Source organism: Boleophthalmus pectinirostris, unplaced genomic scaffold (genome assembly GCF_026225935.1).
Source record: "Boleophthalmus pectinirostris isolate CB_2022bp ecotype Guang Dong unplaced genomic scaffold, ASM2622593v1 HiC_scaffold_4, whole genome shotgun sequence".
Lineage (NCBI taxonomy): Eukaryota > Metazoa > Chordata > Actinopteri > Gobiiformes > Gobiidae > Boleophthalmus > Boleophthalmus pectinirostris.
This window is the reverse complement of record NW_026571353.1, coordinates 5,007,862-5,024,710: the sequence shown is the minus strand read 5'-3', so window position 1 is coordinate 5,024,710 and position 16,849 is coordinate 5,007,862. Positions and strand designations below refer to the sequence as shown.

At 41.5% G+C, this 16,849-nt stretch overlaps 1 protein-coding gene across 1 annotated transcript in view; it reads left to right on the top strand.

Annotated features, from left to right (window-relative positions):
- unc5db (unc-5 netrin receptor Db) overlaps positions 1-16,849 on the top strand; it is a 386,593-nt gene that overhangs the window by 222,974 nt on the left and 146,770 nt on the right. Inside the window, exon 9 of the mRNA XM_055161477.1 lies at positions 1,806-1,988. Coding sequence (XP_055017452.1) covers positions 1,806-1,988 — 183 coding nt within the window. The remainder of the gene's footprint in view (positions 1-1,805; positions 1,989-16,849) is intronic.

Sequence of the window (16,849 nt, the reverse complement as noted above, 5' to 3'; positions counted from 1 at the left end):
CACGCAAACCCTGTATATTTAAGATGAGTTCTTTGCTCAAACAGCCTGTTCCAACCTGTGATGTCACACAGGATGTACTCCACTGGGTTTTTAAACTCCATACACATTAACTACAATCATTTGGATAATTTCAGTTCTGAAATTGCCAATCTCTACTGAACGAATGATAAAAGCTGGCTGTGAAACTTGAAAACTACCAGTAAATGACATCACAATGTGGAACAGAGCATTTTGAGCTTATGTCATGATATCTCATCATCAGAAGTCTCACAATAATACCATAGGGTGTCACAATATATCCAGTTACAAGTTCCTCTGCTTAAATGCACGGTGTTATAGCAATAGCTAATAAACATCGGGGAATTCATGATTCATTTCAGCGCAGACAACATAAAGTTACATGTTTTTTACTTGAATTCTTGAGATTATGACAGTAACAATTCACACCAAAATTTTGTCAGGGTATTTTAAAAGCAAAAAAGTGTCCTATCTATAATACATGCATCACGAATTTCGGACTTCCAGTCATCGTGCAATTCATACTGGGAAGTATTTTCCGAAAAAAGTGAGCATCAAACCACCATGTTTATTTTCCCAGTGGGATGTGTCTATTGTCAAAGCCGATCTTTTCTAGTCTTTTGAATCATATCGCTTTTGTTTCTGGTTCTGATATTGTCATATTTTAGTTTTGGGATTCAGACATTGTAATTGTGTGGTTGTTGGATCCTAACACCGGAAAATGGCTCGAGAAATGGGCTTCGGAAGTTTACGAACTCCATAACTGCAAAAGGGAATCAGATCTGTCTGAATCTATGTGAGACCTCCGTTCAAACTGTTTCTCTACCCAACGGAATTGAAAAATAGTGAAAGGCGATGGCGACAGGCAGTACTGATCCACAGGAAGGACCAAAAAGGTAACATTTGGCTGCTTAAGAAATCATCCAAAGTTTACATTTTGTATGTAGAGCGCCATCAATGCGGGATCCCGGTGCAGAAGACAAACAGGCTGAGCTCGCATTTTCTTGTTTTTGTGGCTTTACAGCAACATCTTGGTCGCTTTGCAGTGAAAAGGTGTTTCTTGGTGAACAGCTGGTGCCTTTCGCTTTGGCGTTGACTTTTTAAAATTCGTAACCAAGGTTGAGCGCTCCACATACAAAACGTTCACTGCAAACTTGGGATGATTTCTTAGGCAGCCAAAGGTTACATTTTTCATTCTTCCTGTGTGTCAATCCTGCCCATCACCTTCGCCTTTCACTATTTTTTACGTTGGGAAGGGTAACAGTTTGAACGGAGGTTTGCAGTCACACAGATCTGATTCCCTTTTGCAGTTTTGGAGTTCACAAACTTCCGAAGCCTATTTCTTGAGCCGTTTTCTGCTGTTGGGATCCAACAACCACACAGTTACGATGTCCTAATCCCAAAACTAAAATGACAATATCAGAACCAGAAACAAAAGTGATATGGTTCAAAAGTCTAGAAAAGGTCAGCTTTGTCAATAGACACATCCCACTGGGAAATCAAATATGGCGGTTTGATGCTTCTGTTTTCAGAAAAATCTTCCCAGTATGAATTGTGCAGTGACTGGAAGTCCGAAATTCGTGATGCATGTATTATATCAACCTCTCCAAAATATCGCAATAAATATCATACCGAGAGATGCATATCGTGATAAAGTCGTACCGAGAGATTTGGATATTGTTACATCCCTAGCTATCTGCTATTTATATACTGGGCCAGTTTACCAATACACATTCAAACTAACTAAACCTAAACTTTTTTTTTTTCCTGTATTTTGCTGTGCGCAGGTATGGACAGCTCCAACGACGTGGCCCTGTACTCCGGCCTGGGCGCGGGCATCATCGCGGTGGCTATCTTGGTGGTGGCAGTGATGCTCTACAGGAAGAACCACAGCGAATACGGGGTAGACGTGGACTCCTCTGCGCTCAGTGGGGGGTTCCAGTCTTTCAACTTCAAGACCACCAGACAAGGTAAACGACGCCAGCTACAGACGCATGGTAGAGACGGTGGTGCAGGCGGGGTCGTACTGTGTCAGATAATGGGAATGTTGGCAGTTCAAAAGTACCTGGAAGACTAAAGAAGAGAATGAGGGAGGGACAAGGGGTGGGGTCTGGACATATGAGAAACAATGTGATTGGTCAAACAGGTATCCAAACTTCATTAATTACCAGCATTAGAAGTTATAAAAGTAACGAATTACTGTAATGCGTTGCTTTTTGCTGTAACGCAGTAATGTAAGGAATTACAGGGAAAAAAATTTTATATTTTACTCGGTACAAATGTAAGTAACACGCTTCACAATGCATTTTAACCTGGATTGAAGTGGTGGGTTTTTCATTTATTTTCTTACAAATTCGCTAAGACCACCACAATATTACCAGCAGTCCTGGTTTAGACCTGGTTTAGTCCTGGTTTAGAACTGGTTCAGTCCTGGCTCAGCTCTGGTTTAGTCTTAGTTTAGTCCTGGTTTGTCCTGACTCAGTCTTCAGTTTAGTCCTGGTTCAGTTCTGGTTTAGTCCTGGTTTAGACCTGGTTTAGTCCTGGTTTAGTCCTGGTTCAGTACTGGTTTAGTTCTGGTTCAGTTCTGGTTTAGTCCTGGTTTAGACCTGGTTTAGACCTGGATTAGTCCTGGTTTAGACCTGGTTTAGTCCTGATTTAGTCCTGATTTAGTCCATATATGGCACAAAAGTTTGGCATTTTTGCACAGTTATTTTGGTGAGAGTAGCTTAAAAGTACTGCAATAGCCGTGTAATGTTTTACATTTTAAATGCAGTAATATTGTAATGTAACAGATGATCTAGGTTTAGTTCAGTCTCCATGAAGATAGAAACTTTTAATGCCATACTGTGAGGCTGACGCCACCTAGTGCCTCCTCTCAATTTAATTTCTTTCCAGCGACTAGGTCAGGAATTGGAATACACTAGACCAGTGATTCTTAACCATAGGGCCGGGTCCAAAGTAGGGCTGGGACCACCTCCTTGGGTGCCCCACAACCAGTGCAATATAATACATTTAATATAAGATAGGGCCCCAGGTTACTTTGTTAAGAAAAAGTTGGGCCCCAAGATTGAAAAGGTTAAGAACCCTTGCACTAGACGGTTCTCTCAGCTTCTCCTGGAGGAGCCTGAAAAGAGTCTTCAAAGAGAGTCCGGGGGGTTAAAGGTGTTCACAGACATGTCTCTTTATTCGGCTCACACAGGTACAGGTCTCAGATTCAAGTTGATTCACACAGCATCTCTCCACGTCACCTCTCTCTTAGTACAGCAGAGCAGGCAGCTTTATACTGACCATCTCATCAAAATATTGACTAACTATAACTGGTATTTGCAGGAAATTCAAAGTAATGTTGACCCAGACAGTGTAATCATACATTAGCATATGTTAAAGAGTTCAGACACTCCCCCTTTATGTCTCGTATACATCACAAAGTCGATCGTAACACGTCCCAAACTCACTGACACTTTAAAGTTCAGACATTGACTTCTCTTTATAACACATGTACAAGAACATTACACACCTTTTATACTGCATAGTGAATTAACATGAAGGAAACATTAAAAACACAGAAAACAAATCCCACAGTTCATAAAAACCATGGATGTGCAAGTTCAGGCACCAGTCAATCAGTGAAGAGTCATACATTCTGTGTTGGCAACGATTCCCGAGATCGAGGATTTAAAGTAGGGGGAAAATACATTATTGCTCTTCTTCCTACAGGATTTGGGAAAAGCTTAATATACCAGTTAGCCCCTTTAGTGGAGCATTACATACGTCACAACCAAATAGAAGCGATTGGTTAAATAAAAAAAGTACCTGCCTACCGTTGAGCGAATGAATAGGAGGGTTTCAGTCACGTGATCACGATGACGCGCGAATTTCAGGTGGAGGGCAGAAAGTGAAGACAAATATGACAAACACGGCTCTGGAGAACACAGATATGGAGAAGAGTTCTTGTTGTAAGGATTTAGAGCCAGTAACGAGGCAAAAGTACGAGCAGTTAGTCCACAAATATATTGGGCGTGACCCTGATCTTATAGAAAATGAGAGAATTTTCAACCGAAGTAAAAGATTTGCCGACAATCGAGGCAGAGGATATCACGAACTATTTAGCTCTTCAGACATCGTTCTACACCAGACAACAGATGAAGGCAAAGTACAAAAGTTTGGAGGCATAGAACTTTTTTGTCAGTGGATGGGTCCTCAACCTCGGTGCAAAACGTCTAAATGAAAATTATTGTTTGGTCTTCGCCGGGGTGAGTGTTTCTCTTATGTGTATAGACGTTATGGGAAAAACTGCAGTGTATCAGCAGTAACCTCTATCTGAACTATTTAATGTCAACAAATGTCATTAGCAGTTAGTCGTTAATGATTCGTTTATGTTTAGGTTAACGACAAAAAACAATTTAGCTTTGTAACAAACCTTTGACGAAGTGGTCACTGCAGACACGAGCATTAGCGAATTCTGCTCCTCCCGATCGCGAACAGGTTTGTAATCCACTTTTTACGGCGTTGTTCTGTCGGCTTTTCCCATTTCTGACCTTTGTGGACGACTATATTCGGTACTCTAAAAAAATCGCTTTTCCTTCTTTCGGTTAGAACAATTGGCACAGCCGTAAACTACACAACACATCGGCATTTTCCTCCAGTCAGTTCACTTCCTGCCCTCCATCTGATTTTGCGTGCTGACAATCGTAGCCCTGTGACGTCATGTGAAACCCACCTATTCTAAGGCTGCGAGGTCAGACGGTTTATACGAAGTGAAACCGGCTGATGAATCAGGCTAGTGAAACATTCCAAACAAAGCAATAATATCTCCGTGAAGAAAAGCATTCGGCGGACCCTTCACCGGAAAAATTACACAATGCACCTTTACGGACACTTTTCTTGCCTATCAATAAAGTTAAGCGAAAGAGTTGTTTATCCATTCATGAAACTATATTCACGTTCCATTCATTCCAACCAGTTTTGATACAGTAGAACGGTCTATAGAAGCTAATAGCAGCCTGTCTGAATGTGTCACAGTGCTGAGGTGTCCTGACAGCTCAACACAAGTGATTAGTTCCCATGCTCCTGCTCCTCTGAACTCAGGGACAGTGCGCGTGACGAGTTTGATTGACAGATGGGCTGACGTTCCATCATTTCCTGCCTCTCAATGAATCACATGTTCATTTGACAAACCTGAAGCGACCTACTGGAAATATAAGTACCGAAGAGGAACAGTGTGTAGGCTACGCTCGTACAGTTTTAAAAAAGGAGCAATGTATTATTATTATTCTGTCATTATTATTATGAGCTTGGTCTGGGGGAAAGGGTTCGATGCCAGTCTCGGTGCTTCTCAGTGGCAGTTGGGTGTGATCTTTGATGCAGGATGGCAGTAGTCTCTCGGGTTTTTCCTCGGTGTCTCATGCTGGATCTGTGCAAGTATAGGCTCTATTCACGTTATGTCACACACCAGGAAGACATTTGGAAACATGCAATGACAACTTCCAGTGTAGTTCCCGACACCCGGCTCGCCGACCGACTGATAAAACCCACTGAAGTTAATGTGAACTCCAGGTCTGTTTTTGAGAAGGTAACAATTATAACATGGGTTAAGACCAATTTACGGTCCAGCGTCAAATCCTCTGCGTCATGACACAGAGAGTCTGCGTTGACGCGTACCCCCTACGCAGAGCCTCTGCATTGATCGACGTGCACCTCCGAAATGTTTCTAACTACACGTCAAAACGACGCAGACAGCAGGGGAAGCGACGCAGACGATAAAAGCTGTGATTGGTCCTCTGTACCATCGCTCTACAGACATTTCCTGTCGGCTTTTCTTTCTTTCAGTTTATATTGAGAAATAATGTGTTGAATGCAGCTTTGCGCATTTGTGTTTACGTTTTACAGAAACAAAACTTAAAACCGCATGGCTAACTTGCATAAACAAAGCGCTCATAAAACAGATCGCTCCTGGTACACGGTCAGCTTCTGTCGGATTTAAAAAGGACACGACTCAGTGGAATATGAGTGTTCTTTCTGTGACAGAGGGATATTGTGAGTCTGTTCTGAGCTTTTATTGCGTTAGAGATGGTTCATGTTAAACTTTTCAGAGATTATGCGTCTGCGGGTCGTACACACAGACCGTATATATGAATGGACACATATCGTCGCCCCCTAGTGTTTTGGCAGTGAATTACTTTGCGGTGCACAGACCTCGACGCAGATCCATAAATCAAAAACGACGGCGACAAGGCAACGGCGGCAGTGCGTGTTGAGTCGACGCAGAACTATACTTCACCCTTTAAACCTCACGAGTCAGGCCCCGTTTACGTGGATTTTTAAAAACAGAGACATTTCCCTTCGTTTGTACCATCTTATACACACAAACGGCGAATTCACCTCTGAAAATGAATGTTTCTTAAAACTTTGGCTAGAGTGGAGATTCTGGAAAACTACGGTTTGGCGTTTGCGTGTAAAGTGAGATAAATGGAGTTTTAGGAGCTGACGAGCCAAAAGTGCAACCAATGTTTCCCTTTTGCTCTGTTGATGATGAAGCATTCAGAGCAGCAGTTGCATTTTTTTCTGGTGAAACGCTTTTCATGTGTTTGCATTTGCGCTCACCGCTGATGAATCATACCTATGACCAGAGACCAGTGAGGCTACTATGAACTATTTTCCTCTTCTTTAACAGATCTGTGGAGAGGCGAGCCTGCTCTGTAATGCATGTTTTTCAAGGTACTTTTAAGTAATACAACTGTAATGAAATAAAAGAATCTAATCCAGGTGCTGCCCAGAGGCTCTGTGTAGTTATGATGGCGCTCGATGGCGTATTTATGCGGGTTGATGTAAACGAAAACTTTTTTGAAAACGATGCTGTGTGCATGATGTTATTTTGGAAAACAGAGGGAGGGAAATATTTGTTTTTCAACATACCCGGCTCTGTGTAAACGTGGCCTCAATTTGGCGTAATATAGGTCCTTTAAAAGCTTACATAATACGTCCCCTTTAAACCATGATCCCTCCTGTACGGAGAACTACCATCTTATATTATTTGCTTATTTACAATCCACCGTATCTCCCATTTCCCCCTGTTTAAACAGGCTACACGTCTCCCCCCGTCACCTCCAGTATTTCACTCTCCGCTCGCTGTGACACGCGCTGCTGACCACAAGGCCGCGCCGTAGAGCTCGATGACAGCGCCGCTATTGTGATTGATGCGGTTTGTTTGCATGGACCACCGCCACACGCTCCCCCTCCAAACGCGAGCAGGATTTATCGGTCCATAATCGGGCCAAGGGTGGCATCGTATCCGTGGTGACAAACATGTGGCGCTCTGTTATTGTAGCGTTCTATATAATCAATGGCAGAGACGGGCCGCGGATGGGACCACACACACCTGCTGTCAGCCCCAGATCTGATCACACGAGCGCAGGGCTGACGGACGACTGGAGACCGAGGATCTGTGGGGGAGAGGGAGCAGGGGTTCTGATAGATGAGCAGTGTGGAGGTTATGTAAAAGGGCCCCGTGGAGTATTGACACTTCTACACAGGTAGAAAAGGAATATATAAAACGCTGAGAGAAAATATGAATTTAATTATTTATGCTTAAAGGTCCTGTATTAAACCAATAGGATTCTTGTGAGTTTTAAGCCATGTTAGAATGTTGTTACCTGCTCAAAAACAGACCTGGAGTTGTGTTTTGTTTCATTCACACAAGTTTCAGTAACTCTGTCTGTCTACATCTTTAAAGTTCAAAATGCTTGTGATGTAGTTTTCAAGTTAACAGCTACCTTTTACCTTCAGTTCAGCAAAGATTGACATTCTAGGAATGAAGTCATCCAAATAATCAGGATTTGTGTGCTAAACATGTGTGAATGAAACAAAACAAAAATCAAAGTATGTTTCTGATCTTCCCCGCGACCCGACCCTGGATAAGCTGAAGAAAATGGATGGATGGATGTTTTTGATCAGGGAACATTATAATCCATCCAATCATTTTCTTCTGCTTATCTTGGGCCGGGTCGTGAGGGCAGCAGTCTAAGCAAAGATTCCCAGACTTCCTTCCCAGGCCAGGCTCCAGTGTGTCAGACAGATGCCTGAACCACCTCAGCTGGCTTCTCTCGACATCGAGGAGCAGCGGCTCTACTCTGAGCTCCTCCCATGTGATTGAGCTCCTCACCCTATCTCTAAGAGAGCACCCAGCCACCCTGCGGAGGAAACTGTTGACCACTTATATCCACGATCTTTTGGTCATTACCCAAAGCTCATGACCATAGGTGAGGGTAGGAACATAGACTGAGCAATAAATCAGCTCAGCTTCCACTTCATCACAATGGTCCAGTACAGCACCTGCATAACGCCTGATGCTGCACCGGCCCACCTGTCAATCTCACGCTCCATCCTCCCCTCACTCTGGAACAAGACCCTGAGAACTCCTCCGCATGAGGAATCATTATAACCTAGGTCAGAAAATACCATAATATGGGCTAATTTTTACAGTGGAGCTCAACTGCTCTTGTCTCCATGGAGATGTTATTGCCTTGCCAAGAACAGTATATGGCATACATACAGTTTATTAACGCGGCTGTGTAGCTCACCTAACCCTTACATGACCATGTAGTAATGTGTACTGTACTGTGAATCATTCAAATGTATGCCAATGAACATAGTGTTCCATGTGTATGGGCAGTAAATCATCGCTGTGTTTTGGCGAGGGCTCAACATTCTAACACGCTTTTCCACCTTATTCCAGAAGTTGCCGTGGGCGCCTCCATCATCATTCGGGTTGTATTATTTTGTGTGGGGCTGATCTCACATCAAATAAGTTCTATACAGGCTACAAAGCTGTTTTAAAGGTCCCCAGCGGTGACTTGTTGGTGCAAATGGTGTTTCTATCATATTTTAGCTACAAATCTTTTCCAAAATTCTCCATTTAAATTGATGGAATTCTCGCTTAACCAGGCGTACCACCACAACGAAAATGTGATTTAAGTCTCATTTAAAGACAAACTACAATGTCCTCTACTCATGTCATTTCAAATCTAAATATAACCCAAGAGATTTTGACTGTACTCACCCAGTCTCACCTCAACACTGTATATAAGTCGTGTCTATTAGCAGGAGTAGAGTGAATAGCTTTGGCCTTGCTGGAGCCCTCTCTCTCCCTGACACTTCTGGGTTAGCACAAGTGATTGCCATTGTGGTGACCCGCTATCCATCGTCACCCAAACGCCATGACAAGCACCTATGGGAGCCCTCCCCCCTCCACCCCTTACCCTTCTCCAGCGAGTCCGAGCCCCCCCTCTCACGCTCCAAACCGGGATCAGGAGCCAAACCCAGGTCTAGTCCTCAGCCAGGCAGCTGGAGGGTCATCAATCGTGGGTTTAAATAGGGCACTTCTCGGTCCGCGGTCTGCCTCTGGTCGGAAAGCCATCACTCCTGCTCCTCTACGTCAGACACTACGGTACAATGTGGAGCACTGGGTTTTACACTAGTGCTTTCTGTCTGTGTTCACGCTTGAGTTTAGCTTAGTCCTGATGTAGACTTGCTTTGGTCTTGTTCTATTTCCTGTTTAGTTTAGAATATACAGTAGAATATCTAGAATACACACGGCAATATTACATTCTGGGTTTAATCGCAGTTAAGTCCTTATTTTCTTATATTTTCATGTGCTGTGTGTCTAATTAAAGAACTGTATGTAGCCTTTGCTCTTACTGTTTTGAAAAGGTATTACAATCACAGCAGAACCTGAGTTGTTAGTGCCTTAACCTGCAGATAGAAGACACTTTTATTTCTTTTCTTGTTTTTCTACTTCGAATTATAAGGGCATGTGAAAGCTCAGAACCTCCAACGTTACAATTGTTATCAGTATTTGATTTGAACATGTTTACCTTGTATTTACGGACACAGTTAAGTCGTGTTTATGCAATTTAAAATCAAAAGCTTGCATACAGTTCTTGGTTCTGGTTTGAGCCCAGTTTAGTCCTGATGTAGATTTGGTTTGGGCTTGTTAGTCCTGGTTGAGGGTCTGTTAACACGAGAACACTTGCGGGTAAAATATTTTATCGAAAGTGCCTTTCGTTTACAAGGTGACGGCGTTTTGGGGGGCTTAAAAACGCAAAAATCTGAAACCACCGTCCAGAGTAGCGATTCCGTCTACACCGCCCAAGACGCAAAACTCTGGTCAGATCTGTTCACGACGCGCACGAGTTTACGTCACATACATCACCACCTAGTCGCCTGGCATACATACCCAAACCAATTCCACACACTTTTGCGTCACCGTATGCACGCAGATTTCCTCCCGAAAACGCTCGTCAAAACGTGGAATAAAAAGTGAAGACGCGATCATATAAATGTAGCCCTAGTTTCAGATTTAGTCCCAGCTGAGTACTAATTTGGTGCTGTATATGTGTTTGTATGAGTGTGAGCACCAAGTGCAGAAGTATCCAGGACATCTAATTAGACCCTTTAAAAGAACAAATATGCATGGATTGGAGGTTACTGGATGCAATGTAATGTGATGATACATGTAAGTCAAAGCAAAGTCTGGTTAGAAGACATTTACAAATGCATTTTAGGTTTATATTTATTTATTTGTTTTGTTTTTTTGAACGATCTAGATCTTCATTTTTGAGCATTCAATGGGCAAATACAGAAGTTTCCCTCAATAATTTATGAAAGTTTTTGATACCACAATCTTCTAGCCTAATTTATCAGCTGATTTCACTTCGTTGAAACCGTCTGACCTTGCAGCGTTAGGATTCATTCACTTGACAGTTGGCAGGTACTTTTTTATTTAACCAATTGCTGCTGTTTGGTCGTGACGTATTTAATGCGTCAAATCCCATAGGAAGAAGGGCAATAACGTCTTTGCCTTTGATAAAATTCACCAAACATTCTCTTTGTTCTGGCTTTAAATCCTCGATCTCGGGAATCATTGCCAACACAGAATGTCTGTCTTCATCTACATCCATCTCGACGCTTACTGTTGTGTTGTACCACAAAAGAGATCCAGACAGGTGTGATGAGTTTGAAGTCATGGCTTCACAGGTCACAGCTGACTGGCTGGTGCGCAGTCTACAACTTCGAGGGTTCTTGCAAACTGTCTAGTGTATTCTGATTCCTGACCTAGTCTCTGGAGAGAAAAGAAATTGAGAGGCGGCACTAGGTGGCGCAAGCCTGGCTTACAGTCTTCCATGCTAAGATACACATTTGGACTAGAAACTTCATTAGAAACGTTATTATTCATCATTCATTACCAAAATTGTATCTCATTTACGTAAAAACACCAATAAATGTAAGCAATTAATAATCTTTGTAATGTTTTAAAGCTCCTATATTACACAAAATGGACTCTTACGTTAAAATGTTCTCAAAACATCCTCAAAAATATTAGCCAGGCTGGCCCCGCCTAGTGCCTCCGCTCAATTCCATTTCTCACCAGCGACTAGATCAGGAATCAGAATACACTAGATGGTTTGCAAGAACCCTCGAAGTTGTAGACCATGCACCGACCAATCAATGAAGAGCTGTGAAGTCATGACGTCAAACTCATCACACCTGTCTGGATCTCTTTTGTGGTACAGCACAACAGTAAACGAAGCGTTGAGATGGATGTAGATGAAGACAGACATTCTGTGTTGGCAACGATTCCCCAGAGCAAGGATTTAAAGCCGAAACAAAGAGAATGTTTGGTGAATTTTATTAAGGAGAAAGACGTTATTGCCCTTCTTCCTACAGGATTTGGCACATTACATACGTCAAGACCAAATAGCAGCCATTGGTTAAATACAAAAAAGTACCCGCCTACAGTCAAGCAAACGAACAACGGTTTCCACAAAGTGAAACCAGCTGATGAATCAGGCTACAAAAACATACCCAGAGTTGAGTAAATCCTGCATTATTAGTCTGTCTACATCTCCAAAACTTAAAATGCTCCACCCACATTTTACCTTTAGTTTAGCAGAGATGGACAAATATTTTTAATGAAGTTGTATGGAGTATTAGAATATAGTTGAGCCCTCAGAATAAATCTGCACAGTTTGTGTTTTAATGAACACGTGAATGACACAAAACACAACTCCAGGTCTGTTTGTGATGAGGAAACAACATTATAAAGACAGATCAGAAAATAGCGTAACATCAGCTCTTTAATATAATCTTCACCTTTTCCATTACAGACTTTTTTTTTACATTGATGACATTGCATTTCAAAGAGTCTACTGAATAGCCGCCTCTCCCACAGGATACTAACATTTAACAAGCTTTTCCATAAACAAAGCTGGAAATTGCACCTATACTTTTGGGAACTGGTGAAAAATGCCTCAGTGGCTATTTTCTAATAAGCCATACTATAAGCTATACACATAAGCAAGTTTTAGTAAACGCCTTTGGTTTTAATATTATGATTTAGTAATGTTATTAATCCGTGACATTTATACACACTATGCTTTATATGCCCTACAAGGATCAGTGAAGCTTTAATTAAACCAGGGAAGCGTAAGTACTTTTTACATTTTTATAATTTAAATGAAAACTTAATAGCAGAACTTGTGAAATTGTGGGACTGATCTTTTTAATCTTGTATTGACCTTGTTTTGATGACATGTGGACCAATCAGAGTGCTCCGTGCCCATGAATACAGTGTGAATAAGAGGTGCCATTCACGTTATATTATGTATTCTTTAAGGAAGGTCATCTTGCGGTGAAATCTAACCTATACCAAAAGCAATTTATTCCCTGCAGAAAGCTAAATGTCATCATATTATTGAGTGTATTACTAGTTTTATTTCACTTTCAGTCCTACACTCTGGTTTGTGGACTGCTTTCTATGTTGTGGTTTTCATTTGACATGTACAGGGTTTAACTTTACACTAATTCTGGAACTAAAACTGGACTAGATGTGGACTCTAAGGCTACGTTTAGACTGCAGCCTGAAGTGACCCAAACCCGATTTTTTGGCCTCTATGTGACCTGTATCTGATCTTTTAATGACAGTCTGAACGACACAGATCCGATTTTTTCAAATGCGACCCAGCCCACTTGGATATGTGCTCCTAAAACCGAATACATATCTGATCTTTTGACATGCGACTTCAGTGTGAACGGCCAAAGCACATTCATCCACCTACACGTTATCAACAAGCCACAAACGTCACTATTCTGCACTGAAGTAGGCGAAAATTGTTAATGAACTCCGTGTCACTGAAGCGAAGCACATCACCACTCACCACTCTTGGCTACGTCTCCACATCCACACGTTCCTTTCAACAGGACATCGCTGCCGCTGTCCCACACAAATGCCACGACCAAAAACCTCATCCTTCTCAATCTCCTCCTTAAAACAAGTAAGTTGCACATGTTCTGACTCCGGTACGAGAGGAAACTTTAAAATCTCCAGGTGCTCAATGCTCGCGTCCATGTTTGGACAACTTCCGTAAACACAGAGCACGATCGCTGCGGTTGACGTCATGGTGTTCTCCAGTGAGCATGTGGGACACTTTCGGACCATTTAACGTTCACACAGGGGATCACATACAAGTCGCATTTAATTGGAAATGTGAACGACCTTGCAAAAACATTGGATTTCACAACAAAATCGGAATTGAGCATTAAGCCTTGCAGTCTGAACGTAGCCTAAGACTGTGGGCACACGCTGAGAGCTTTATTTGGCCTTTTACACCTTTAATGTGGTGTTAAAAACAGCTCCAGGTATGTTCATGATGACACAACATTCTAGTATTACATCTGTGTTAGATAATTGATCTCCTAATTAAAATAGATCAGGGGTGGAATTTTATTTTTTTTTTTCATGGGGCCACATGAGAAACAGAAAATATTATGGCGGGCTGGGTCAAAAAGCTCAATTCTGCATAATATTAATTGTATTTATGTATAAAAAGCAGTAAATAGCTTTGTTTTGATAAGCTGGACAGACTAGTGAGAGTTTATGTTATGACTAAGCAATGAAAAAGTGAGGTTGCCTTACAAAAATGTCATTAAAAAAATCCTAAAATAAAAACAGTGCAGCTTTAGTCCATAAATGAGGTAAAATAGTTAAATATATTTATTTTGTAATTCCAAATGATCTTAAACAGGCCAGGCAAGAGTCAACCAAAGGGCCGTATGTCGCCCGGGAGCTGGACAATGCCCATTTCTGAAATAGAGCAAAGCTTCATTCTAAACTCATAATTCAAACAGAGCTGCTAACTTGGGCAGTGCCTGGAGGACTAAAGGAAAAAGTGAAGGGTAGATAAGGGTATAAGGAGCAGTGTGACACCTGGCTGTAATGAGGGCAGGCTTGCGTGATGTCACATTGTACTTGAAAGTGCAGTGGCCACCAGAAGCAGCACACACTCAGCTTCTGACTGCAGCTGCCAATGTACCTAGTCTGCACTAAAATTGTCAAAAAAAGTGCAGGGAACAGGAGACAATTCTGTTAAAATACCATATAAATAATCATGTAGCAAAAATGTTGATATTGGGTTTAGTTCCATTTAAAATTCTATGATGATAATGACTCAAATATATATATATTTTTTTTCTAAATTCAGTTAATTTAAATCTAAAAGGATTCATGAACCAGTGCTAGTGCAGCCTCTGCAGTCAGTGAGTGTGTCCTGTGGGTTCACATTAGGCATGGCCTGTCCATGTACTGAGTATGATAAGAGTGTGTATGTCTCAGTAGTCAACATTTTTTTTTAAACCAAGCACACACTACATACTGTCCTTTTAAAGAGCCCATATTACACAATTTTCCGATCTATGTTATAATGTTGTTTCCTTATCACAAACAGACCTGTTGTGTTGTGTGTTTTGTTTCACTCACGCAAGTTTAACACAGAAAACCTGCAGATTTAGACAGAGTTCTTGCAAACAGAAAACACTCTCGTCCACCTTGTCATGTCATGTGGTAATATAGGAAGTGCTCAACTATATTCTAATATACCATACAACTTCACTAGAAACATTTGCCCATTTCTGCTAAACTAAAGTTAAAACGTGGGTGTTGAAAACTACAGCTTCATGACATCACAAGGTGGAACAGAGCATTTTGAGCTTTGGAGATGTGGACAGACTAATAATAATGCAAGATTTACTCAACTCCAAGTAAGTTTTTGAGGAGGAAAGACCTTTTTAACGTGGCCTAAAGCTCTAGTATTTTTACATAATTTAGATACAATTTTGAATTAAGAAACTACAAAAATAAATTAGTTCTCTATTTAGTAATGAAAGAAAAGTTATTATTCCACTGTGTTTTCAAATTTCACACACCTTCACTTGAATCATCTGGACAATTTCAGCCCTGGAATTGTCCATCTCTACTGAACTAAAGACGATTTGAGCTTCAGAGATGTAGATAGATAGCCTGATTCATCAGCTGTTTTTTCTTCATGGAAACCGTCTGACCTTGCAGTGTTAGAATTTGTTCGCTCCATGGTAGGCGGATACTGTTTTTATTTAACCAATCGCTGCTATCTGGTCGTGATGTATGTAATGTGCCGCTAAGCTTTTCCCCAAATCCCAAAGGAAGAAGGGCAATAACATATTTCCCCTTGACAAAATTCACCAAACATTTTCTTTGTTCTGACTTTAAATCCTCAATCTCGTGAATCGTTGCCAACACAGAATATATGGCTCTTCGCTGATTGGCTGGTGCCCGAACTCGGACTTCCGGTGTTCTTGCAAATCGTCTAGTGCAGGCATGTCCAAACTACGGCCCATGGGCCAAATGTGGCCCTCAGACAAATTTTTCTTGGCCCTCAGGCTTCTAGGTGAATTGGCCCAAATGACCTTGCATCAATTAAAAATGAACTTTTTACTGCAAGTTTTTTTGAAAATCTACCTTGATAAAGTGAATATTTAATATTTAGTGTTTGCTTTAAGGATCTTAGCTTGAATAAAGACTGATGGCTCATTCTAATGTGTTAAATATGCACATATTTCAATTATTCACTGTACTGAGCATCAGTCTATGACCCTCAATCAGCCCTCTGCTTCATCTGTGTTTAGATATGTGGCCCTTGATGAAAAAAGTTTGGACACCCCTGGTCTAGTGTATTCTGATTCCTGACCTAGTCGCTGGAGAGAAATGAAATTGAGCGCAGGCACTTGGTGGCACCAGCCTGGTTAGTAGACAGACTAATAATAAAGGATTATTCGAACGTGTGAAGAAACAAAACACAACTCCAGGTACATTTTTGATGAGATAACAATATTCTAACATGACTTAAAGCTCACAAGTGTCAGTTTCACATAATATAGAACAAGGGTCTCCAACCTGTAGCTCGCTAAAGGATTTCTGAATTATATGTATTGCACTCAGTAACTAAAATCTGATTAATTATCACTGTAAATGTGTCATTTTGATGCCTAACTTGTGCACTAATAAATGGATAATGGTTTATGTTTAATAGGCGTCTGACTGTACTCCATCTAACACTTGGCTCTTCTACTTTCTCAATTTCTGGTGACTGCTAAAACTAGTAATTCTCTGGCATTTTCATTTCATAAAAGGTAGCTCACCAGAGGAAAAAGGTTGGAGACACCTGATATAGAACCTTCAAATTCTCCCAATAACTAGCTGCATATGGCCAGTGCAGCAGCTCTTTCCTTGTGTGTAATACCCAACGTGTAACTTGATCCTCCTCTGACCCCGCTCTCCACATTACCTCTCCCTCTGACTGACTTTTAATCATGGGCCCAATTCCAGCACCATCCCTCCAGGTATTCAGGCCCAGGTACATTTCATTAACTCCCCTCATCGCTCCCATTCTGCCCGCTCCGCTCGCAAAGATGCTCACTCCAGCAATAATCAGATCACCCCCCTCTCTTCAGATAACCGCCG